General features: G+C 40.1%; 3 protein-coding genes across 19 annotated transcripts in view; 1 reads left to right on the top strand and 2 right to left on the bottom strand.

The window, feature by feature from the left end:
• Positions 1–1,035: 1,035 nt before the first annotated feature.
• LOC143187230 (CXXC motif containing zinc binding protein) lies at positions 1,036–1,842 on the bottom strand. Its single transcript, XM_076391320.1, has one exon. The coding sequence runs from the start codon at positions 1,752–1,754 to the stop codon at positions 1,269–1,271; it is 486 nt and encodes a 161-aa protein (XP_076247435.1). The 5' UTR covers positions 1,755–1,842; the 3' UTR covers positions 1,036–1,268.
• Positions 1,843–2,521: 679 nt separating this feature from the next.
• On the top strand, positions 2,522–4,013 carry Naa20a (N-alpha-acetyltransferase 20 A). 2 transcript variants are annotated; one of them, XM_076391579.1, is made up of 6 exons: positions 2,525–2,867; positions 2,992–3,016; positions 3,184–3,274; positions 3,358–3,487; positions 3,560–3,696; positions 3,813–4,013. In XM_076391579.1, exons 1-6 carry the CDS (start codon positions 2,815–2,817, stop codon positions 3,896–3,898), a joined length of 522 nt encoding a protein of 173 aa, XP_076247694.1. In that variant the 5' UTR covers positions 2,525–2,814; the 3' UTR covers positions 3,899–4,013. The 2 variants fall into 2 exon arrangements, with proteins under 2 accessions (XP_076247695.1, XP_076247694.1); XM_076391580.1 differs by lacking the exons at positions 2,992–3,016; positions 3,184–3,274 and having other exon boundaries at positions 2,522–2,867; positions 3,311–3,487.
• Positions 4,010–22,600, bottom strand: part of LOC143187385 (uncharacterized protein CG43867) — a 35,277-nt gene continuing 16,686 nt past the window's right edge. For 3 of the 16 annotated variants that reach the window (XM_076391562.1, XM_076391564.1, XM_076391565.1), the window contains exons 3-21: positions 17,937–17,999; positions 13,900–14,067; positions 13,483–13,668; positions 13,054–13,256; positions 12,370–12,601; positions 11,878–12,052; positions 11,548–11,784; positions 11,163–11,454; positions 10,795–11,068; positions 10,276–10,665; positions 9,887–10,105; positions 7,887–8,179; positions 7,384–7,717; positions 7,055–7,294; positions 6,841–6,977; positions 6,633–6,762; positions 6,313–6,522; positions 6,082–6,217; positions 4,010–5,997 (exon numbers count right to left, since the gene is read on the bottom strand). In XM_076391562.1, the coding sequence (XP_076247677.1) occupies positions 5,933–5,997; positions 6,082–6,217; positions 6,313–6,522; positions 6,633–6,762; positions 6,841–6,977; positions 7,055–7,294; positions 7,384–7,717; positions 7,887–8,179; positions 9,887–10,105; positions 10,276–10,665; positions 10,795–11,068; positions 11,163–11,454; positions 11,548–11,784; positions 11,878–12,052; positions 12,370–12,601; positions 13,054–13,256; positions 13,483–13,668; positions 13,900–14,067; positions 17,937–17,999 (3,984 nt within the window). In that variant the 3' untranslated portion in view covers positions 4,010–5,932. Of the gene's footprint in view, positions 5,998–6,081; positions 6,218–6,312; positions 6,523–6,632; positions 6,763–6,840; positions 6,978–7,054; positions 7,295–7,383; positions 7,718–7,886; positions 8,180–9,886; positions 10,106–10,275; positions 10,666–10,794; positions 11,069–11,162; positions 11,455–11,547; positions 11,785–11,877; positions 12,053–12,369; positions 12,602–13,053; positions 13,257–13,482; positions 13,669–13,899; positions 14,068–15,158; positions 15,332–16,821; positions 16,902–17,936; positions 18,000–20,546; positions 20,778–20,974; positions 21,067–22,600 lie in introns of those variants that run through there. The other 13 variants (XM_076391574.1, XR_013003194.1, XM_076391573.1 and 10 more) reach the window with 13 other exon arrangements.

Here is a 22,600-nt window from a genome sequence, read left to right as displayed (position 1 = left end):
ATCTACATATACCTTCAGTCGCAGTGATAAGTTTGCGAGAATAGACTGATAGCGTTATCGATTCGATTATCGTTAGACCTGAACTTTCGCTGATGATTATTTCTATGTGATTTATACGTTAACAGATTTTTCAGAAGGGCGAATCGTAATACGCACACGATATTTATTTGTGTTTAGATATTAGAAGATCATAGTAACTGAAATATTAGGGAAAGGAATGTAGTAGTAGAGAATACTAGTGACGCTAGGTAGTTGATTATCGATTATCGATTAAAATAGTTTCATCAACTCTCGTTCTCGTTTCTCTGAATTCTTTCTCGTGATCGATTTATTGTATTTTCCGCCTTTCGTTCATTCAAAACTGTGATTACAAACTTGTTCAGCCAGTTTTAGCAATACGTATTGCCATACATACGCGTGTTCCGTACGTCTAGACGGCAACGTGGCTCAGGTGAATTCATCAGGATTTTTATACTCGATATGTCTTGTATATACTTAGTTTTTAATCGAAAACAGAATCTAATTTTTATTCACGGAAAAAAGATGGAAACGACGATTATTATTATTATTATTATTATCCTTCTATTTATGTTAGTCGAATCAAGTATTATGGATATTCCAAGAGACATTCCAAAGGTGTGAAGGAAAGGTTAGAGAACACCTTGATCGAGATCTTCGATGACCGTGTATAGTTAAGAAATTCAAGTTTCGACTTTTCTTCCCTGCTGAGAAGCGGTGCTAGTCATCTCGTGATTTATGCAGGGTACGATCGGCGCTTTGCAATGAATTTAGAAAAGACATGAAATTATTGTTATCAATTTTCCGTGTACTAAAACCATTTATCAAGTTAAATGGTCTTTTTTTATGTGATTACGAATAAATTATATTGCGTCGTTGAAGATGCGTGTATTTATTTATAGTAGTTATTCATTCACTTGTTTCCAAAACATTCTTACAGTAACTTTATACTCTTCTATATTTATCTCTTTTAATTACAAAACAAACAGTATCATTTATTTTCATCCATTAGAACTAGTTTATAAAAACTAATCGTATTAAGGTCACACACACATATATCTATAAAATATAAACTGTTTTTACGAGAAAATATACATACATAGTATAGATCCAATGATAAAAGGAATGCACTGTACTTTGTACGTATAAACAAAATTTCTATCGTCCAGCAAATACTTTAAGATAACAATCAATTCTTATAATAACTAACTTAACGTATCGTTGATATCTCGAATTCAATGACAAACACTTTACTTGATTCTTTCAAACTTGTGCTCAATATCATAAATCCCAACAGGTTTTTTAATCTTATCACAATAATCTGCCCATTCTCCTTCAGACAGATCGACCTCTGTAAATTCCTTTCCATCATCGACAGCTTTAGCAGTCCATCCTTCCCGTGCAGAAAAGTCTGAAGGTTCGAGACCTCGGCAATCGAACACCACTATCGTTTGAAATTTGTCGTGATCGGTCGCGACAAAGGGCTTTATAGAATCTTCTAAAATAGTCATAGAATTGTCCCGAGAACAGAGTTTGCATTTGCTCGTGAAGTGAGTTACCGCATTACCCCTTTGAGCTGGAATAAATTCGCTCAGAGACACGTAATTCCACTTCTCTGATACTTCACCGCAATTGCAGCAAGTAAATTTTAAATACCATCGAAACTCTGGTCCTGATGGCTTTATTTCCTCTATATTTTCTAAAGTAGCCTTTATTTGCAACGCTATTTTCACCATTTTCGTACGAGTTACGTTCAATTACACCAGATTACAGGTTACACCGTCGAACGTACGATTTAAGGTTATGTTATTCCCTTCTTATATCTATATTCAATTTGGGAATCGACGCATCGTCACGCTACTTTCAACGTTACAGTAACGATTTTCAAAAGTGACATCTAAATGATAAGCCGATCAGTTATTATTTATATGAAAAAATCTTCAGACAATTTGCAATTTTCAAAACGAATATTTTTTTCATTCTTACGTAAATATCTTTCGAAAGCCCTATTTATTCCTATATTTCAATGCACATTCAAACGTTTACTTTACTTTTCATAGGAAATTATTGGCATTGAAAAATTAGATAAGTTTGCATAAAATTATACACGAAGTGACGTGAATTTATCAGGAGGTCCACGAATGTCAGTATAAAACCCTGAAACCTATCGAATTGTTCATTTGTTGGAAAAAAAGACAATATGAGAATTAGATCAAAAGATGGGCGCAGACTATTCCTAATGTATTAGCAATCTGACGATGTAAAATCATTGTATGGGCTCTACAGATTGTTAAACAACGGTAAAAGTCCACAGAATTAGTGTATTTATCATAAAAAGAGCATTTGCAAAATTTTGCTAAAAAGCTAGTGGTGGCGCCCTCCGGCGACTGCGCTTCAGAACTAAAAGTTTATTTCTAGACCGCTACCACTAGTGGCACCACTAGTGCATTTGTATTGCTGCGTCCTATGTGTGCACTACTTCCGTATGCATGCGCATTCGTCATGACGATATACGTATGCACATATGTGCATACACATATGTTACTTATATTTTATTGCGAGTAGTGTCGCATAGAGTTTAAACACGAACACCATTATAAGCTATCGGGTCCGGCTGCCGGCATTCAAATTAAAAGATGTTCATTTGGTGTTAGATCTGCTGGAATTTCGTCTGTGATTCATTTGTTAATCCGTGCCGGTAGCGAAACGTTTTGCATTTTTCATACTTGTTTCGTTCTGTCTTTCCATTCAATTTTGCTTCTATTATCCTACATTACTACACAATACTTTCAAAATATGACAACTCTGAGGCCTTTTACTTGTAACGATTTGTTCAAATTTAATAACGTGTAAGTTCGAAATGAAACGTGTATCAAAGAATAACCTAGAATTCATTTGAACCTAGAAATAAAGTAATCATACGTACAAACTAATTAATCAATTTTTCTTTTTAATATATTTACTCTTTTATAGAAATTTGGATCCACTGACGGAAACAGTATCCTTTTTCATACAGATTTTGTTTGTAACGTACGTGTTTTCATGCATACAATAGTTAACATAACTAGCTTCTTGAGCACGACAAAACATCTTACAAACGAATCTGTTTAAACGTATATCAAATAAAAATTCCGATTGTTTTTTCCTGAAATTTGTACATAATAGTATGGACTCTCTTTTTACATGCACTATTTAGCTCATTGGCCAGAATATTTTCAAGTGGCAGAATCGCCAAGTGGAGAAATTATGGGTTACAGTGAGTTCTATTTATATAATTTAGTTTGTTTATTAGCATGCTTTGCAACTTATTTAAATACGTGGAATTTGGGAAAACATCAGTAATGGGAAAAGCTGAGGGTCATGGTGAAAATTGGCATGGTCATATAACAGCTCTTACTGTCTCTCCAAATTATAGAAGATTAGGCCTTGCTGCGATGTTGATCAAATTTTTAGAGGAGGTTTCGGAAAAGTAAGAAGTTGAATTCCTTAATAATGATATTATTTTTGAAATTGTACGTTCAAAAATTGTCTATTATTACAGGAAGCAGGCATACTTTGTAGATCTGTTTGTAAGAGTAAGCAACAAAGTGGCAATTAAAATGTATCAACAGCTGGGATATATTGTGTACAGAACTGTCTTGGAATATTATAATGGAGACCCGGATGAAGATGCTTTCGGTGTGTTATCTTCTAATCTTCATATAAACAGAAAAATTACTCAAACATTAAATTTAATAGATTTAGTAGATTTATATTTATTTATATTTAGATCTAATAGATTTATATTTGCTTAGACATGCGAAAAGCGCTTTCGAGGGATGTGAAGAAAAAATCCGTAATACCGTTAACTCATCCTGTTAGAACCGAAGAAGTAGACTAAGCATGTACAGATTGTTTAACTTCTAAGAAAATGATGCAAAATCAACGTAATGCATTGTTATTATTATAGAGAAATATTTAATTATTCAAGCAAATAAATAATCTCTTCAAGTATAGATTCGAGCAGTTTATTCTTTTTTCTGTACAATAGTACAATGGTTTCTGCTATGTACCGCTCGTGCCTTTTACGCGTCATTTTATATGAATAAATAATAAATAGAAATGTAAGGTAGTAGGCTCAGTAGAATATTTGTAGACATTTCGACGATCGCAAGAAATATCTACAGCAATTGTAACTTTTTTAGCTGCTCTCTTTCTTTTCATTCTACTGCAATTATTAGAAACTTAAGCCTAATCGTGATATTTACAAAATGAGTGATTTTACTGCATCCTGATACAACGGCGCTGAGCACCCGAATATGTAATAGCATTTAATTGCATATTATAAAAATTAAAGACAAAATGTCGTTCTTGCATATCTTTGTACTGCTCCCAATAGTCTGAGGTTCGATCCCTTCTATCATTCTTCTTTCATATAAATTCTTTAACTGCGCTAAACGAAGCCGTGCATAGAATTACTTAGTCTATTTTGCTCAAGAGAGGCACAATCACACGCAATCTATCTCAGGATTTACAAAATTATAGAAGTCTTGTACATATTGCACGAAAGCCCTACTCTCTCAACAACAGTTTTTTCTTACTTATTTCTGGTTACTAAAGAGAAGGAAGACGTTTTCTAGTTACACGTAGGACACGTCAAGCGCGTACAAAACTTCTATACGTAGTAACCATGGGATCACCGTTTTATTAGTACAAAAATCTTCTTGCACATACGTTATACAGGAACGATACTAACTGTTAACACAATAACAAAAAGAATCTGCGTTCCCAGTACATGTTGTATTTGGTCATGTCCTTATATAAAACGAACTTAACTTTCGCTTAAGCGTTAAATAAATATGAAATATGAGACTAGTTATTATCAAATTAACACGGTATCATGTGTTTTCTGTTCATAGTTTTGCGTATAGAGAACTTTCCCTCGCAACAGAGCTTTCATAAGATACAGTCAATAATATGTCTGCATATGATTTTCTTTGATCCTTTCTTTGAAATGACGCTTCAAAAGTTATCGAAAGTTGGAAAGATTGAACGCATGAAACGTAGCAAAATTTCGATTGTTTTAACGAGTAAAGTAATTATCGAAATTGTACTTTGAATCGACAACGACAATAGGTACATAGTTAGCATCACATTCATCTTAATTTACGGTTAACAGAAACATTAGAAAAAACACTGCGTCTTCACCTTCGTGTAACAATAGTCACGGGCTTTTTCATTTTACAGTTGCAATTATTAATTGCAGCTCCTCTGTACGAGGTTTGCGGTCGATTTACCCACAAGAGTAAGAATTTTCTTGACGTATTCTCATACCGAAGATATAGGTATCGTTGCATCGCCCAACTAGATTTCTAAACATTCAGTAATTCTGATTAATTTATATACATAGTACACGATACACCGGTTTTACTTATGTATGCATCCTATCTTAATGTATCGAATTCGGTGTATAAATACAGTAGCAAAAAAGTCTCAGCGTGACACTCAGCTTTCCGATGAAACTGTTCGATGTAATTTAGACATAGTAATGTACTCTTTAGGCAGTGTTTGCATATTCTTTCGATTAATTTCAGTCCTACCACGTCTTATGTTACGTTATCTATTACGTGGACCACAGAGTGTGTTTCGTACAATGTGTCAAATATGTACATAAATGTCGTCGTTTATCAAGCAACCCTCTTCCGTCAGAATCTTTCTGGTTAACAGAAAAATAATCTTAACTAAAGTTGATTCTACAACGCACACTGTTGTGCGTAGCCCATTGTTCTTCTATATGCGGATTTCTATAATACAGACTGTAGTACCTTCGAGCATAAAGAATTTAGTACCTTGACAGGATTAGACGTTCGTAAACTGAATCTTGCAAATTTCTGCGTTTTTCTTTGCGAAGTAGGATGTCCAGTCTTTTTGAGTCTTAAGGTCTTTGGTGATCTGGTGTCGATTTCAGAATGTCTGGTTGCGTTGGAAGACAGCTCGATCCTAATACCATCATTTTATTTAATTAATCGAGAAAAAGGAGTGACGAAGCAAACGATCGAAATGTTTATTTGTAGAAATACAAACCAGTAGTAGGTCTTAAAGTCGACTTGATCGATCTATGGGATCCGTTACGGGTCAATGTGTTCATTTGCGGAGTACCGGGTAAAGTGTGTCCCAACGCATTCATATAGTCTGCGATCAACAATGTTATCTCCAAAATCTATAAAGAAAACGTAAGAAAACGAACAAATCAACGTTTTAGAATTTGTATTATCATATTTGATCGATAGTATATCTCAATAATACTCGATATACCTTAGGTTTTGAAAGTGCAAATAAAAGTTTTTGTTCTGCAGCGCCTTCGTCAGAGCAAGCAACCAACATAAAGTCATCTAAACATCCCCCAAACGTAATTATGTTTGTATAATTATAACGACACATTACTGCCATTGTTTGTAGTTCAAGCAGAGTGACGCTGTCTTCGGAAACAGCTATCCATACAGTTATCGGTTCAGCTTGTTTCAACTGCGGGAACATAAAGTCTATTAATAAAATTTGTTGGTTCGTGGAGAGTAAGCAATGTGTGCTGGATCCAAACGTTTTTATCCAAAACGTAATAAGTACTCCTTATTAACCTTTGCTTGATATAGCGTAGCTCCAAAGAAAGGCCACTTTCTGGTGCAAGTTAGGTAGATACGAACACAGTCTAAAACGCTACGACCTTTTAACGCGATCCATTTTTCTTGCAACTTCTCTTGTAGCTCTCTGCAAATAGGAGATTCACTTTATTTAAAATAGTCGAAATGGACACTAATGCTTGCTATTGAAATTCTCAGTGCTTGCCTTAACTGTTCAGTAGTGATATTCGTTCTATATCGTAAAGGATAAAACTTGTCGAGAGCCTGAAGGACGAGGTGATGTGGATTACTCCCAGGTCCGCTTCCTCGTGCTCTGTCATTGTTGTACTCTCCAAAGTCAATCTGTAAAGATATAAATTAAGGAAATTTATCGAGTGTATCGCCATCCTTTATCAGACGAGAATATGCTTCAGATTTACCTGTGCCATTAACGACGCAAGCTCGAATGCCAGCTCACGATTAACCGGAAATTTGCCTTGTACGACTTGCTGATTAACTTGATAACACAAAAGAAGTCTTTCTCTATCAGTCTCCATTTTAGCTGCCTGTCGCCAATAACATCGCGATTTATACGTTAACTGGATTACTCTGGTGTTCTCGAATTTCCCTGAACCCTTTTCCCTCAACGCGGTTTCCCATTTCGAAATTATATCGCAGAGCTAAAATGAAAAAAATGAAGGAGTATCTTCATCACCTTATGAACTTACGAATCACCAGAGTTATTCAAGTTGTACCGATATATACATACTTTTGCTTGAAGATCGATAAAATGTTCAAGGTCTTTCTCGATGGGGTCGTCACTGAACAACGTGAAACCAGACTGATGAACGTCACGACAACCAATTTCTTGATTCAAAGTATTCAGAAATTCTTCTATCGTTGTACTACCGTCAAAGCTAACAACTTGGTATGTGCCATTTAAAAAATGAACTGGTATCGCGTGCGGTAGCGAATGGTGGTAGGGATTTTTCATTAATATCGAGAGGACTTCCATTCTTGAGGGTTTCACTTCCCTTCCGCCGTTTTGCAACGTCCTTTCCAACGCTCTTTCACAGTAAGCTGCATATTTGCCGCATTCCGTTCTGTAATTAAAATTTCGAATCTTAACGAATGTGAACATTTCATTCCGCTAACAATTTGAACAAAATTTTAAATAAACGCTTCTGTGCAAGTTGAACATTTCTACCTATCATGTATGTATGTACATTATACCCTGCTTTAATCGCGAATCATCTGATCAAGGAAACTCACTTGGTGTCTGCGTTTCGTTGCAAATGTAACTTCAGGTACCATAGTAGCCGATTGTTTCTAGGTAGGAAGAGCGAAACAGCGAGAGCGAGCAGCTGCCATCCCTGGATAAGAACGTACTGGGCAGGGTTAGTTTTGCAGTCCAGAATCGTAGAGGTGGAGTGGCCCTGCGTGAGCGTAGGACTGTGAGAAGTGGAGGCCGTCGACTGCGCGTCCGCATTTTCACCGCTGCCATTTGCCGCGGGACTTTGCGTATCGCAGGTGAACAGCGATTGCGTGGCGCAGAGAAGGAGCTGCTGCAATGGTATGCTGGCATACTACTATGTCTCTCAATTGAACCAGACCTAATCTACTATTCCTTTTCTTATTTCTTCCCTCTTTCGCCCCTCTTCCCTTCCTTCTTCCTATTCTTTTTTTCTCTTCCCCCTAAGTATATTACGTTCCCCTGCCCAGAAGACGGATTTTCATTTCTGATCTCACTTATTCTTCTCTTATTCAACGAGTCATAAATAACCGTAAGTATCGAATCCGTAAGGAAGAAGAACGAATCTTCGATCAGGAAAGAAAACTTGAATGTTTCTCATCCAGTTAAACACTCGAATTGTTACGTCAATACGTCTGTTAGTATATAAGCAATCGAAATTGGATCATTATGAACGCATAAATTCTATATGTTAATCACATAAAACGCATGGATCGTAAACAATCGAATGAATTAAGAGACCAGTGTGGATGAAGGAAGCACTTTTGCTTATTACCGTTCCTTCTTTTCATTCGCAGCCCATGTAAGTCCACTACTACGGAGTTTACCTTACAGCTCGAAAGCATATCGTTCGGAATTCAGACAGACATTACGCTTTGCAAAATTTCATACTTGTATATATATCTACAAATATGTATTTATGAACGTATGTACGTATGCCCGAAAATATATTGTAATTATCATTTCTATTCAATATTCGTAGCGTATTCGTATTCTACGGACTGACGGGTTCGAATCTGTAAGGATTGTCTAGTTTTATATCCGTTGTGTGATCGTCTATCGATCGATGATCAAAGGCTAAAATTTCTCTAAGCAGCATTCAAACAGAGAATATTGTAATGAGCTATCGAGCAAACAAACGTACGGAAACAGAAAGAAAAATCAATCTAGAAAAAGATGTTTTTCTGTGTGTGGTTCTTATGTACACCAACATACCATTCTGCAAGTGTGTGTGCGCCGCAGAACGTATTTTGACAAACTCGCGAAACATTAACAATTATTCATCGGTAAATTAAAGCAACAGTGTATATGAATGAAACCGATAAAACGAGTCCCATAGTATTATTGATGAAAGTGATGGGCGAATGAATTGTCGAAATAGGTTCGGCTCACATGATATATAGGGCGTATCAAGGTAAGGTGATAGGGTATTCATGTATAAATATTAAAAAGTACATAATAAAATGAAACTAAGAACGAAAAGTTGAACACGTTGATGTCTAAAAGAATGAAAACACATGCGATTTAGAATAGTCTAGAAGGAGCACATGTAAAGCAGCAAATGAAAATGAAATACGAATGAATGTTAAAACTAAAAAAATTATTTTTTGTTAAGAAACTTCGTCAAGTATTATTCGCATAAATCAATAAACGAATTGCAGTTATTGTTACTGGAACGGTTAGTTCTCTTAAAAACAAAAAAATACAGAGAAAGATAAGTAAACAGTTCTACCGTTTTCTACCTCCAATCTGATTATTTTTATAATACTTGACTAAGCGTACCCGATGTACCATTTCGTTTATACGAATGTAACAAACACGGTCAGACTTGAAATGTTCAATCTGAATTGAATCACGATGAAGTTGAGACCAATTGGCCATGCTACCTATCAATTTAAATAGTCGAGGATAGAAATTTGAAGGTAACAGGTAAGATGTTTTCTAAAATCACGCGTCGAACGTCAGCTGGTGAAAATGGTACAGGGTTCGGAGTGTTTGTTAAACAATAAGCAGGACTTACAACGCGCGCAGTACCCAGCGACACAAGTCTGGCGGCCTTTTTTACCTGTACACCCAAACGGTGTTGCGTGTGACGACTTGTCTGCTTTACCAATGCACAGATGAATTCAGATTGTAGTTCAGGTTGGTCTAAACATTGTTGTAACGCATTTTGCGCTAACACCACATGGTAGTCTATGCCTGCTTGCTCCACTGCTACTGACATGAACAACTGGCAAGCCTGTATCAACACGTAATAAGAGTGTGTTGTCATGATTCGGTTCGGTTAATGACAGACAATGATTAAATAAAGAGGCTACACATACATATACATACATACAGACGCGTATATTCACGGACAGACTGACACACTTACACTGGCACACGTACGCACGTACACAAAATAATGACCTTAAAAAGTTTGATGGCCTCAGTTTGCAAGGCTTCAGACGTCAAGCTGGTCAGTGGACTAGTAATATTCTCTTTCGTATGAAGTAACAGAGGATGTCTCCAAAGGACACAGCTGGGATCTCCATCGGTCTCCATCAGTCTTTGTACTAACTGCTCGTACTGAGTCCCAGCACTAGGCCCACCTCCAGAGACTACGGTCAAGTGATACAACCAATTATCTTTGTCCTGTTTGTGGGGCATCAGCAAATACGTAGGACCTTGGTGAGTGGGGAAAATGCCAATTGTTCTTTCGTGCGGACATTCCGCATCTCTTTCTTCGCTGTCGCTATCAGACACATGCTCGACTTCTTCCACTCTTGCGTCTCTCATGTTTATTTGTCCAATAGGATTCTATGAAGATACGAGAAATGGATCGGTGAGATCTCTATCCTTATAATAATAGTAATATATATTATTGTGTACTACTACATACTATTCAGATATTTATATTAGGAAAGTTAGGAAATGTGAAAGACTTACCGTATCGTTAGGGCACTTAAAGTAAAGGAACATTTTTCCAATGAGGACGCACCAGCACTTTTTAGCATGACCGTTTTTTACTTTCGTCAGCCATCCCTGTATCGTTGGTTTATTGTCCTCTTTGCTAAGCAAAAGTTTGGTCGCGTTCCGCCTTTGTACATTCTGCAGAACTCTTATCCAATCTTCCATCGTCGCTATGCAGTCTGCCGTTAGGTAGTAAGTCTTTTTACCAGTAGCTATCTCGAACGTGGCAGCACCTTCTGCCCTGTTTATTCTATCGATTGATTGTTTCGTATCGATTGAATCGTTCGTTTCTATCATCGATTAAAAAGAGGAAAAAGAAGACATATTCAAGAGTGGACAATTACCTGCACACTTCATCCAAAACAATTTGGCCTTGAGGTTTTCTGTTTACGTCGTTCTGACTCTTCCAATACGTGAGCACACCGTTCTTCAGCACGAACCACCTTTTCCGCCAAGTTTTCAGTTTACCTCCGAGTTTCGCCAAATGACCAGTTTTCTCCAGTGACTCCTGCCGTTTTGGACTCTCGCCGGATACGCGCATCAATAAGCTGGGCATGCTGGATTCGAGAGAGGTAGAACTAAGTGCATCAGGAGGTATCGCGTAATCTTCGGATAATCCAGATTCTAAAGAAGTATCTATAGAAGAAAATTATTTTCAAATGGTTAGTTGATTGACATGTAATTTTAAAGTTGTTTAGTTATTGATATGATGACTGTCGAAATGTTTACCACGTTTCACACTTTTGCTAGGAGAACCGCTGGAACTTCTTTTAGCGGGGCTAAGGCTACTAGTGGTTTTAACGCTCTTCGACGGGCTACTTCCACTTCCGAGCGAAGAGTCTGTATTGTCTGACGAACTGTTAGTGATTCTCGTATTAGTTTCGGTCTGATTCGGGTGTTCTTCACCGTCTGAACTATCATCAGAGCTATCGCCGAATGGCATGGATCTAATTTGACTGGCTCGTCCTGAATCGTATAAAAAAAAAAAGTAATAGTAAAGACATAAATTAAGAAAGACAAGGAAAAAGTAATCTCGAAACGGAGGCGCTGGACATTTACCCTTGACCGTCGCGTAAACTGGCACTGATATATCGCAGTAACCTTGAGAATTGTGCGCAGTCAGGTTGTGCCCTGTTGCATGGGAATGTTTCGACGAGCTTGTCGTGTTGGTCATCGTGGAAGGAGCAGATTCCTCGTTAGTCGGTGGACCAATGCCAAGCCCGCCGTCAGCTACCTACGGGGAATCGGTGACTGTTGCGTTCTGTTTGATTACAAGTGACACTGTTTTGCAAGCATTATACATGGACAGCGTATGTTTCGGTACGCGAGACATTACGCATTCTAGTTCAATTTCTTTCGATAAATTACTCGAGTCTTCTGCGTTTTGGATTTCTGCTGTTAATTTATCGTACATGTATCCTCTCGTAGCTCCTGGCATCGATACGAGGGTAACACAGTATTTAGTGAATTTAAACTTGATCAACAATTTAACGAAAAGCAAGCAGTACAAGCTATTTAGTTATATTAAACGGAAAACAAGTGAATTGTTACTTGATATATTTTCGCCTCCCAGCTGGGAAATCGGTGAAGAGGCGGAGTAGGTGGTCGAGGACCCTGTGCACTTTGCGTCCAATTCAGCCCTTCCCTACTCGGCGTGTATATTTCGGCATAGTCGTGTACAGCCTCGGAGCTACCGCTGTCCCTGCTCGTCTCCGAAACGCCAGCTATGTTTGGTAACATTACCAAGTTCTCCACTGCTGCGGCGAGTTCCTCGGACAGTAAGCTAGAGCGAAAAAGAAAGAGCAAGCATAAAACCAAAGAATTAAGTCAACCAGCATATCGTCCAATTTACTTTGGAATTAGCCAGAGCTTTGAGCGATCGTTCGTTAGGACCGATAAGCGGAACAAAAGAGGGAAAAAAATAGAAAAAGAAGAAGAAGAATGTTAAGAAAGAAGAAACATCGTGCTCAAAATCAAGAGATAATAAAAAACGATAGATGGGTCGATAGTTCTCCGCAGGAAGTCTCAGGACGTTACAGGGTACCACGGTTTTGAGAGTCGGGCGCCGCTATCACGTCGTGAGACCTCCCAAGGAAAATTCGAGACACATTTACGCGACCAACGATCGGAGAAGCTGTTAAGCTGTTAAGGTAAGAAGCAAAAAGAATGATTGAAAAGCAAGTGGCGAGTGCACGCGTGAAACCCAGTCATATGGTGTCTCGTACAAGGTTCTACCTAGAGTCCATGTTAGTGGTCGTGATCCCTCGCTGTATCGTTCCACAAGCGGACAGATGTCTTCGGTGTTTTGTACCAGCTTGTGGTTCCGCTACTGCGTTCTGAACGCTTTCGGCTATCGCCTGCGGTGTTCCCTCGAGACTCTCCGATCGTCTGCGTAACGTAGGATCTACTTCCAATGATAACGACGCTCTTGTGGGTGCCTGAAACATAGCAACCCTTCATTTTAACCAACCTCCGAACTTTGCTCAATAATCAAGTGTTACTCCGAATCACTCCTTCATTTTTCATACAAGTAACGATATTTCTTCCCCGTTTCTTCTTATCGACATAACAGTTTCAAGATAAATCATGTTTCGAACAAGACAATCAATTCAAGAAATCTACGGAAGCGATAAGCTAAGGTCTAACTCAAGTTGCTCAACTTACGGGGGGTTTCAAACCGATGTTTGTTATATGATTCCTTAAAAGTTCCAATTGCTGATTACATTTGTTGTTCTGTTCCCGTAGATGTTGGTTCTGTTGCTCCAACTCCCTCAACTTATTCGTAACCCACTCTTTTATTCTCGCAGCTTTCGCCTCGACTTGCCTCGCGTCTTGAAGCCGTAACTGTCTCTGCGAGCAAATCGTAGTAATCGACTGTAACTCGGTCATCTTGATTTAATCTCGGATAAGTACGTAGTTTATCGTGGTTTATTGCGATTTAGCGATATCGCAACGCAACGCAATGAAAAATGTACATAATAGATATCTGTATCGAAACATCGCCCTCGCATTGCGAATCGTGAAAATTTGAAATCGCGAACAAATGCTTTCTCATTGATACGTAAAATTGCAATGTCTCACCTGTTCCTCGACTTGTGTCTCTAACTTCGATATACAAGCGCAATGGACATCCTCGATCTTGTCATTCTGCGTACCGGAAGTCGACGGCAACGAGTGAGGTGGAGAACCAACACCGGATGTGCTTAAGCAGTATTCACCCTTCACTAGCCGCTCCTCCATCATCCGTACCTAGAAGAAAGCAAAAACACCACTCTTATAGTCTGCACGCGATGCAAACAATAAACTATTCGTTACTGTATCGTCGATAACATTTTCTACGATCAAACTCTACAAAATTTCTTTCAACACGATTCCTATGCTAGATTTTTCATTTGGTTCAAAACGAATGAAATTCATAACGAACTACAGCTGTTATTATATCTCCCTCGTTGAAACAAATCTTTTGCAACATGCAAACGAATTTCATCGAATCGATAGAGAATAAGCGACGACCGTGCGCTGTTACCGGCGCGATTCAAGGAACATGACAGCCGAAGATCCGTGATTATCGGTGCAGGATCGTTGAGTAAACAGTGGCGAGAAGCCAAGAAGGTGCAAACAGAAAGAGAGATACGTGAGTATATGAGAAATGAACGTTCGATGCGGACCTTCTGAACCCCTTTCTTTTTTGGCACGATACTGGTAGCGGTGTTGCTTTCGCAGCAGCTGTCAAAAATCGATATCGCCTTCACGCGGGCACGCGTAACCACTCTATACGTCCAATGTCCACTATACCGAAGGGGAAACTTTCTTTCTCTCTCGGCAGTGAGATGGGTGAGAATAGGTGAGAGAAAGAGAGAGCGGTTGTATCGAGAAAATCAATACACACTCTAAAGGGGAAATCCTCCGACTGACTGTTTTCCTTTCGACCTCACGCGTGCATGTGCTCATGAGTAATATCGATTTCTTCGACAGTCGTTTACATCTTTACTGCTTTCGTTTCTCACGAGTCAAGGCCCTTCATTGATACCTCAAATTTTCGATCGTCTCCAATTTTTAACATTGTTATGTCCCCACACGTATTGTTACTATACGAATCATATGAATGTAACTCCATTGAAATGATCTTTGAAATTTGTATTTGTCCACGTGTAAGCCACAGGGCTAGTCATTTTCACTATTTCAAACGAACACGTAAAATCACACTCGCACCTTTTCAATCTCTATCATTTATGATAATAACTCGCCCCGAATGACACACTGAGGCGTACACTGAGGCGTACACTTCGCGAAGAAATTAGCGTGAGAAATGATGCGATCTGGGGCAATCCCAGGCTTACCAAGAGTACGAGTAGCCATGATAGCCGATCCGTTGATCAACAAAATTAGTCGAATAGCTCTTTAAACGGTCCTTGTAGCGCACGCCGATTCTCGACAGTCCTTTCTTGAACGCGTACACGATTCTCTCAAGGACACTCCCCTGAAGTCTCAGGATCGATTCTGATCGAGTCTCGATTTCCCTCGTTTCCTTCAGAAGGTGAAGAAAGATACGCAAGATATCGAAGATCGAACCAAACTGAACGGAGAATGAACAGATGCACGTAAACTCGCTGAGACGCGGCGGCGGCGGCGGCGGCGGCGGCGGCGGCGACGGCAGCAGCGGCAGCGGCAGCGGCAGCAGCAGCAGCAGCAGCAGCAGCAGCAGCAGCAGCAGCAGCAGCGGCCCTTCCTAGAGGCGATGAGTCACCTTGGCTTGTGGCCAATCGCAGAATTCGTGAGGTCCTGCGGATGTACCCCATGCACCGCACACAAACGCCACCATCAGGCGAGCCGATCGCTGCGGCCTATGACCGAAGACAGTCAAACGCATCGCCAACGAGTTTGAAACATTCAAAAAAGATGATCGAAAAATTGTTCAGAAATCGAATCAATTCCACTCAACTTCATCCCAACTACTAGTTCGAGTAGATCTTTAAAAGTAGATTCGAAAAATTTACAAATTATTCGACGTTAATGATATAGTTTGATACAGTTGGAAACTGTACGCAAGGAATATAGTGAGGGGTTTGATTGTAGCAAGATAAAGAGCAAACAACTGCTTGTCTTATTTTCTTTAGCCTGATTAAACACACGTGCGCGTGCACGTGACGAAGAACAATGTTCGCGTGTATTACTCGCCGAAACGAGCCAGTCAATGTGAACGTACATGCAAAAGCATACATTTTTATCTATGATCTTTGAAAGATGAAAGAGAATCGAAATAGCGAGACGACGATCCATAGACCTATGAGAAAAATGGAGTTGATTGATAACCAGTTCAAAAAATTGCAAAACATTGCATGTGGGTTGCTACGAAACACGGCTCTGCGCAAAGGATCAAATATACATTAATAAGCATGGATATACAAAGTATTGTCCAATCGCGTCTTAGAAGACAAGATAAAAACCACGGACATTCAAGCATGTTTCTGGAGCTCGCATGTAGGAAAGATCCTTGAAGGAGCACAATGAAAGGTTGCGAAGGATGGCAGTAAAAGGATACAAGACTATGACGACTTTAAAATGTTAAAAAACTCTGATATTACGAGAAAAGAAAGCGGGAACTATTTTATTTGTTGCACGAGAGTTGACGGGAAACGAGGGTTACTCATGAATTGGCGGCATGCCAACTCTATACGCGTCTCTAAATGCGTCCCATCAAATCTCGAGTCGTTAAACCGATCTACGTTTGACCGGTAAATCGTTTTCTAACTTCTATCTCGCTCGGAGTTTCATCGAATCTTCATCAAGACTGAAGGTATTCCAATGTATACCTACGAACACTTGATTTATGTTTCGCAATTCTTCTTATACTTGAATGAAAATGTGATCATCGAAAGAGGACGGCAGGAAGTATATTGTGGACGAGTACCTACAGTTTCACCGGGGTGCATAGAGCACGAAACGGTCGTGGTGCGAAGAAATTGGAAAAAATAAGTATTCTTGTTTCTGCTGAGCAATTACCTTTCATCGATGTCACCTGCCTGGATCCATAATTCTGAAGACGCGGTTGGTGGTTCGCCGTTGACGATATGTCCGAGATGATTCTTCCCCTGATCGAGGAAAGAAATCGCGAAAAATGTTCTATCAGGTCGCAGCTGCTACGATTTTTTCGTAGATGCACGTGTTTCACAAACGCCCAACTTTCCGACCAAATTTCGAGGTCATAATAAAACGAGGTTCTAGCTCCGCCGGTTGTTCGGCCATGTTATCGCTCGTCTTTCTCCTACTGTCTCTCATTCTCACCTCCACAAAGTTCCAGTCACTCGTCTTTCTCTCATCCTCGTGGTCCGTCTTTCTCGTGCACAAGCAAAAATCAATGCGACGTAACATGCGCCCTGACACTTTGCGATCGCGGCTACCGACTGAAATTTCCTTCAAAGCTCCTTTTTTATCGAGATGAATAAATACAGTACAAAATTCTCCTTCTTTTCTCTTTTCGTTGCTTTCGCGCAAATCGGAATATTTTTTTTTTCTCACCTCCCATTATGCTATAGTTTCTATACTTCTTTCTCTTCTTCCTGCTTTCATATTTCGACAAGTTAACCATTTCAAAGTAATTTAAAGATTCTTTAACATAAATGCAAGTAGGAATTTTTTGATCACTTGTTGACAACATATAAGTACCTATGCAAATCCTACGAAAATCGAAAGCAAATTTGCTAATCCAACTGGTAACACACGTAAAAGCTAGTCGAATATCCGTTGTCGGTAAGAGAAAGCAAGGAAGACTGAGCCCGAAAATCGATGATCAGCTCGGTGGGGAACAGACTAGTCTATGATTTCTTCGTTCACCGCGAACAAGGTCTGTAGCTCGCCCGCTGCCGCGCCGCGCCACGCCGCGCTACGACGTACCATTGCATTGCACCGCCTTTCTATAGTCGATAACGCAGTATTGATGTTTCCATTAGACCATTTTCACGCCACAAAAATAGAGAGATCTGTACTTTGGAATTTTAACTAAATGAAATTGAAAATCATCAAAGTTGTATCGCAATGTTTTAGCTACTGTACAACAGCGGTGCAATTGTGCAACGGTCAAAACTACAGGTTTGAGTACAGGTTTGACCAATTCTCACCTTATCCTCTGCCTCGTCAGCTCGGCCTTCCGCTTCCAACACCCGTCGCTCGAGCTCTGAGAGCTGAAAGCAAAAAGATTAAGGGTTTGTAAAATGAATTTGTGTTAGATTAAAAGAAATTTTCAATAAAGGCTTTGCCCTTTAAAATGAACCTAGGTGCACTGCTGTACGCTTTCTTTTTTCACTATTTTGTAGGTACCTTAAAGCTACATCAAACACTGACATTTTTTCGGCCTAAAATTAGCGGTCCTTTAATTTTGCAAAATGTATAATAATTAATACTCATATGTATATGAGACTGTTCCAATAGAGGATATGGCTCTCGAGTATTTCTGATAGGCGAAATATGACTTCTGTTGCAACAGGGTTTGACCATCAGTGCATTAGAGCTTCGAAGACATGGACGTATGCATACGAAGTAGGGGAGGAAAACTCGCGTTTGGTGTGGCAAATAACACCGTTGGCATACACTGATTGATTAATTAAAACGGAGGTTAATAAACGGGTCAGTGCTCGACTTGAAATGCAATTCGTATTGTTCAAGGGGTCAACCACGAAGAACTTTTAAGTCAGTACTTTTCGCTGAAGAACGTTGAAAAAGAGTCAACGAGGCTGACTGACTCTATTAGTAAGCTTAATAGCTTTTTCACCGCTAACTTCAACGAGACTCAAATCAGAGTCGTAATATATTCCCCGCGCTTCGAATATCATTCGTACAAATCTTTGGCTACTAATAACGAGAAATTGGCAAATATTTAAACGTTCGATTCAGCTGACGTTACTGTGTCTCTTTTTCCTTCGTAACTACGTGCTATAAAGGAGCGCGCGAAAAAAAAGTGGGTCAAAAAGGGAGGAAACTGGCAACAGAAAGGAGGTTTATGAGGTAGGTACAGAAATAAAGAGGAGAAGAGGAGTGTGGGCGGGAACGAGAATGGGGTTCGAGGCTGAGCTAAGAACGAAATAATAACTTTCACTCCTGGCACACTAGCAGAAGGGTGGAGAAAAACGGTGCAAGGAGACACTGAGCAGGGATTGGTTCGTTAATGTTATCAGCTAGTCGCGTGATGCGAAACATAACGTATCGTATCTTCTTAAGTTTCGTTTCTCTTTGTGTCGGTAAATTGATAGTGACTCGATTTTTTTGCGTGAGCGAAAAAGAACGGAGAACGAATAGAAAAGCTACGGGCGATATATGGACGTGTCCAGTCCATTCCTTGCCTTTTCAGCCAGAGAATAGAAACAGTTTCTGATATTACGGAACGATTTCAACGATTTGCAAGGCACTGTGTTGACTCGTTGGCTGTTCACCACCAATGCGGAAGGTGCATGGCAACACTTTCAAGGCCATCAGCACCTGTTCATTTGCCCGCATACCGTCTGGTTAGCAACCTGCCCAGGCACTTTCTCCGTTTCTCCGGTTAATATTATGCTTCCATGCACCGCGGTGCACCGGCTTGCTTTGTTATGCATTTTTCACAGGGCATCGGTCACCGCAGCCACCGCAAACGCCGCGTCAGTATTCACTACCCTTGGCTTCGCGCGCTTCCAACCCCTATGCTTCCAATCCTCCTCTTCACTATGGTCATGTGTTAACAACATGCAACCTGGAATATTAAAAACCCACTCCAGACCCTTTCAGAGCGTTTAACGTGCTGCTCGCGTCTTCCTGCCTGATTTCGAATATTTTCTATTCCTCCAGGCTTCAGTCGTTTGTCCATATCCCCTCGACCCAGAGCGAGTTGCGTCTTTGGGTCGTTGCATGAAACATTTATTTACTATTATTTTCTACTCCCCCTTTCGCGGTCGTTCTCTTACACGAGTCAATCGTTTCCGTTCGAATATTTCAGATGCCATGCCAATGCTGTTCTTTTTGGCCACAGTGGTGAATTTAACGCTGTCGAGGGATCGTATGATGAAGAAAGTCAGAGAAGTCCTCGATACAGTTGATGACCGTAAGGGGACTTTTCGCTGAATTGACCATTAACGCGTTATTAGGAGGTCGAGCGAAAGAGGATGAGACATCGATGTATCGTGTATGTATATACATACGTATACCTAAGTGTATGTAGGTATCTACAGATACGCCAAAGGGAAGACTTTACAGCTAGTGAAGCGCTCACGTGAGACAGCCCCAATATTCTCTCTTTTTCCCTAACCTCTACTTCAACCCCCCCCCCCTCTCTCTCTCTCTCTCTTCCCGTCCCCTTCCTGTTCTCCTACCACCCACTCTTCTTCCATCATTCCCGTCACTCGAGTAAGCGTTCGTGTGTACGCGGGATGCTCGCTAAGTGGTCCATTCAACGCTGCCTAACGGAATACATTACAGGAAGTGGCAGTTAAAAAACTTTTCCCCCTAACACCCCCCATCATTCTCTCCTTATGTAGGTATATCGTCTTCGAACTTCGAGCTCACCTCCAATTCTTTACACTGTGCGTGACGCAATTCTTGCTCTTTAATTTCAAGCATTATATTATTTTCTAGATCCTAAATAAATACTTTCCTTCTCTTGATTCAACGTTCAGAGTACACAGAGAAGCATTATTCTTAATTAACTTGCGAGCATTAGCCTCTCGACAATAACATGGTAACGAGAATAAAACTGTCGTTACCTTGCGAAGCATTTCCTCGAGCGACTCCATGTCCAAGGTGAAGCTGCTGTTCTCGCTGTGTACGGGTTGAACCATTTGTCACAATTTTTCTTGAACAGCTAAGAGATGATTCCTGATCGCACTCAACTATCTTCTTATATCACACACTTCGTCGAATGAAAACTATCGACTCTTGATCATCGCATCTAGGCTAATGAAGTCGAATATACCTACACGCCGCATAATGCTCAATAAAACTCTTTACGCTGTTCCGATAATTAACTAACTACAAACGTGAACCGCTAGGACAACTTGAATTGTTACCCATTCCTCGTACAACCTAAGGAAGCAATCGCGGATGAAAAAATAAGGACAAAGACGATGGCAGAAAATCGGAAGAAAGTCACGAAATGTATAAACGAAGATGACAGTGTTAGTAGGATACCTACATCTTTGGTTTGCCCATTTCATACGGCACATGAATTGCAGATGAGCAAGAGAGAGAAAGAAAGAGTTCGTATTTTTGATTACTCCTTTGAACCTTTAGGTAGTCATGGTACAGACACAAAAGTAAGCAGGAAGAAAAGATATGTGGAAACGTGCTATAACGGATAAGCGTGAAGAAAAATCGAGGTAAGGGTGAGCGTCGACGACGAGAAACGCTGCACCCGTTAAGGGTGTTCGCGCTCGCTTGCTCGTTTGCTCGTTTGCTCGTTTGCTCGTTTGCTCGTTTGCTCGTTTGCTATTTTTAGCCGAAGGATATTTTTAAACCCCATTTGAAACGTGACCGACCGACTTACAGGAGAAAGAAGCGTTGAATTTTCCCCACTGAGTGCTCTCGCCTAGTTCGAGGATAAAAGCGAGACGGAGAGAAAATGCGACGATCAGCATATAGTCGAAAATAAAGCACCGATTGCACCCAGTTAAAGTTGATCTAACAAAATGACGAGTCACTACGTCGCGCGTCGTTCCAACTTTCCATCGCACCGAATCCATCGTATTTTGTTAATTACCATCGGGAACGCATAGTTCCAAGATACTTTTCACGGTTAATTTCCCGTGAGAGGTTCTACCGGCAATGCATCGACATCACCGTCTGGTTGCGACGAGTCATTTAATTCCTCAGTTTCCATTTCGTCCAGCAAATAGTTTTAGTAAACGCACTTGATATTGTTTACTTCGCATCCGAAGTTCATTTTCTTTGCCGTTGTTCACGTTTACGAGGGACACGCGGGTAAAGAGACACGAAGACAGAGCCGTTTTCGTTAAACCAATACGTATTATTATCCATTTAACATAACTTAGCTCGACAAGGAACCACCTCCTGTTTTTCCATTCACCTTTCATCTCTCTCTCTCTCTCTCTCTCTCTCTCTCTCTCTCTCTCTCTCTCTCTCTCTCTCTCTCTCTCTCTCTCTCTCTCTCTCTCTCTCTCTCTCTATCTCTATCTCGGCTATCTCTCCTTCCCCTTTATGTATCGATCGAAACTCGGAGTTCTGGACGCGAATAGCAACCCCCTCGTTTTACCACGATCCTGTGATCAAAGCTTAATTGAAAAAGGGGCATCAACTCGCTGCCAACGTTGAACAGAAACTGATACCAGGACCGAATACGATCGACAATGCACAGCCTTTTACCTCTCTTTTAACGGGATCTGTTTGGATAGTCTCATACGGGTTACACGCGCCAGTCGGCTTTTCGTCAGTCGAATCAATTAGAAGACTAAAAACCAGGAACACGGAATCGTTCCTGGATGGAATGAAGAACAATTCTGTTTGCGTAACTGAACTATTCAAAGCCCCAACTAATTATTATCGAAGTAATTGTATGTTTGTTTGATCCACGTTACAGGATAAAACAACTTGTGGATTTTACCACTAAACCACTTATCGATATGTAATGGTATCCCTTGCTTTGCTATTCAAGTCATAGTTTAATCTCAAAGATTTGAAGAAGTAGGAAAGATTTGTTCTTTGTGTCGAGACTGGAAGAAGGCGCGAAAACGCGAAACACGTGTGCTGTCGCAATGACAGCGGCAATAGTAGTGACTGTTGAAACGCGTGAAAGGAATACTGA

The sequence above is a fragment of the Calliopsis andreniformis genome, unplaced genomic scaffold (assembly GCF_051401765.1).
Source record: "Calliopsis andreniformis isolate RMS-2024a unplaced genomic scaffold, iyCalAndr_principal scaffold0022, whole genome shotgun sequence".
In the NCBI taxonomy this organism is placed as follows: Eukaryota; Metazoa; Arthropoda; class Insecta; order Hymenoptera; family Andrenidae; genus Calliopsis; species Calliopsis andreniformis.
The sequence above is the reverse complement of the archived record's forward strand: the minus strand, read 5'-3'. Positions and strand labels throughout refer to the sequence as shown.

Excerpts from the sequence above, each read along its gene's own strand:
- LOC143187230 (XM_076391320.1), bottom strand. The coding sequence starts at position 1,754 with ATGGTGAAAATAGCGTTGCAAATAAAGGCTACTTTAGAAAATATAGAG.
- Naa20a (XM_076391579.1), top strand. The coding sequence starts at position 2,815 with ATGACAACTCTGAGGCCTTTTACTTGTAACGATTTGTTCAAATTTAAT. Across the intron at positions 3,017-3,183 it reads TGGATCCACTGACGGAAACA|TATGGACTCTCTTTTTACAT; the intron begins GTATCCTTTTTC and ends TGTACATAATAG. Across the intron at positions 3,488-3,559 it reads TTAGAGGAGGTTTCGGAAAA|GAAGCAGGCATACTTTGTAG; the intron begins GTAAGAAGTTGA and ends CTATTATTACAG.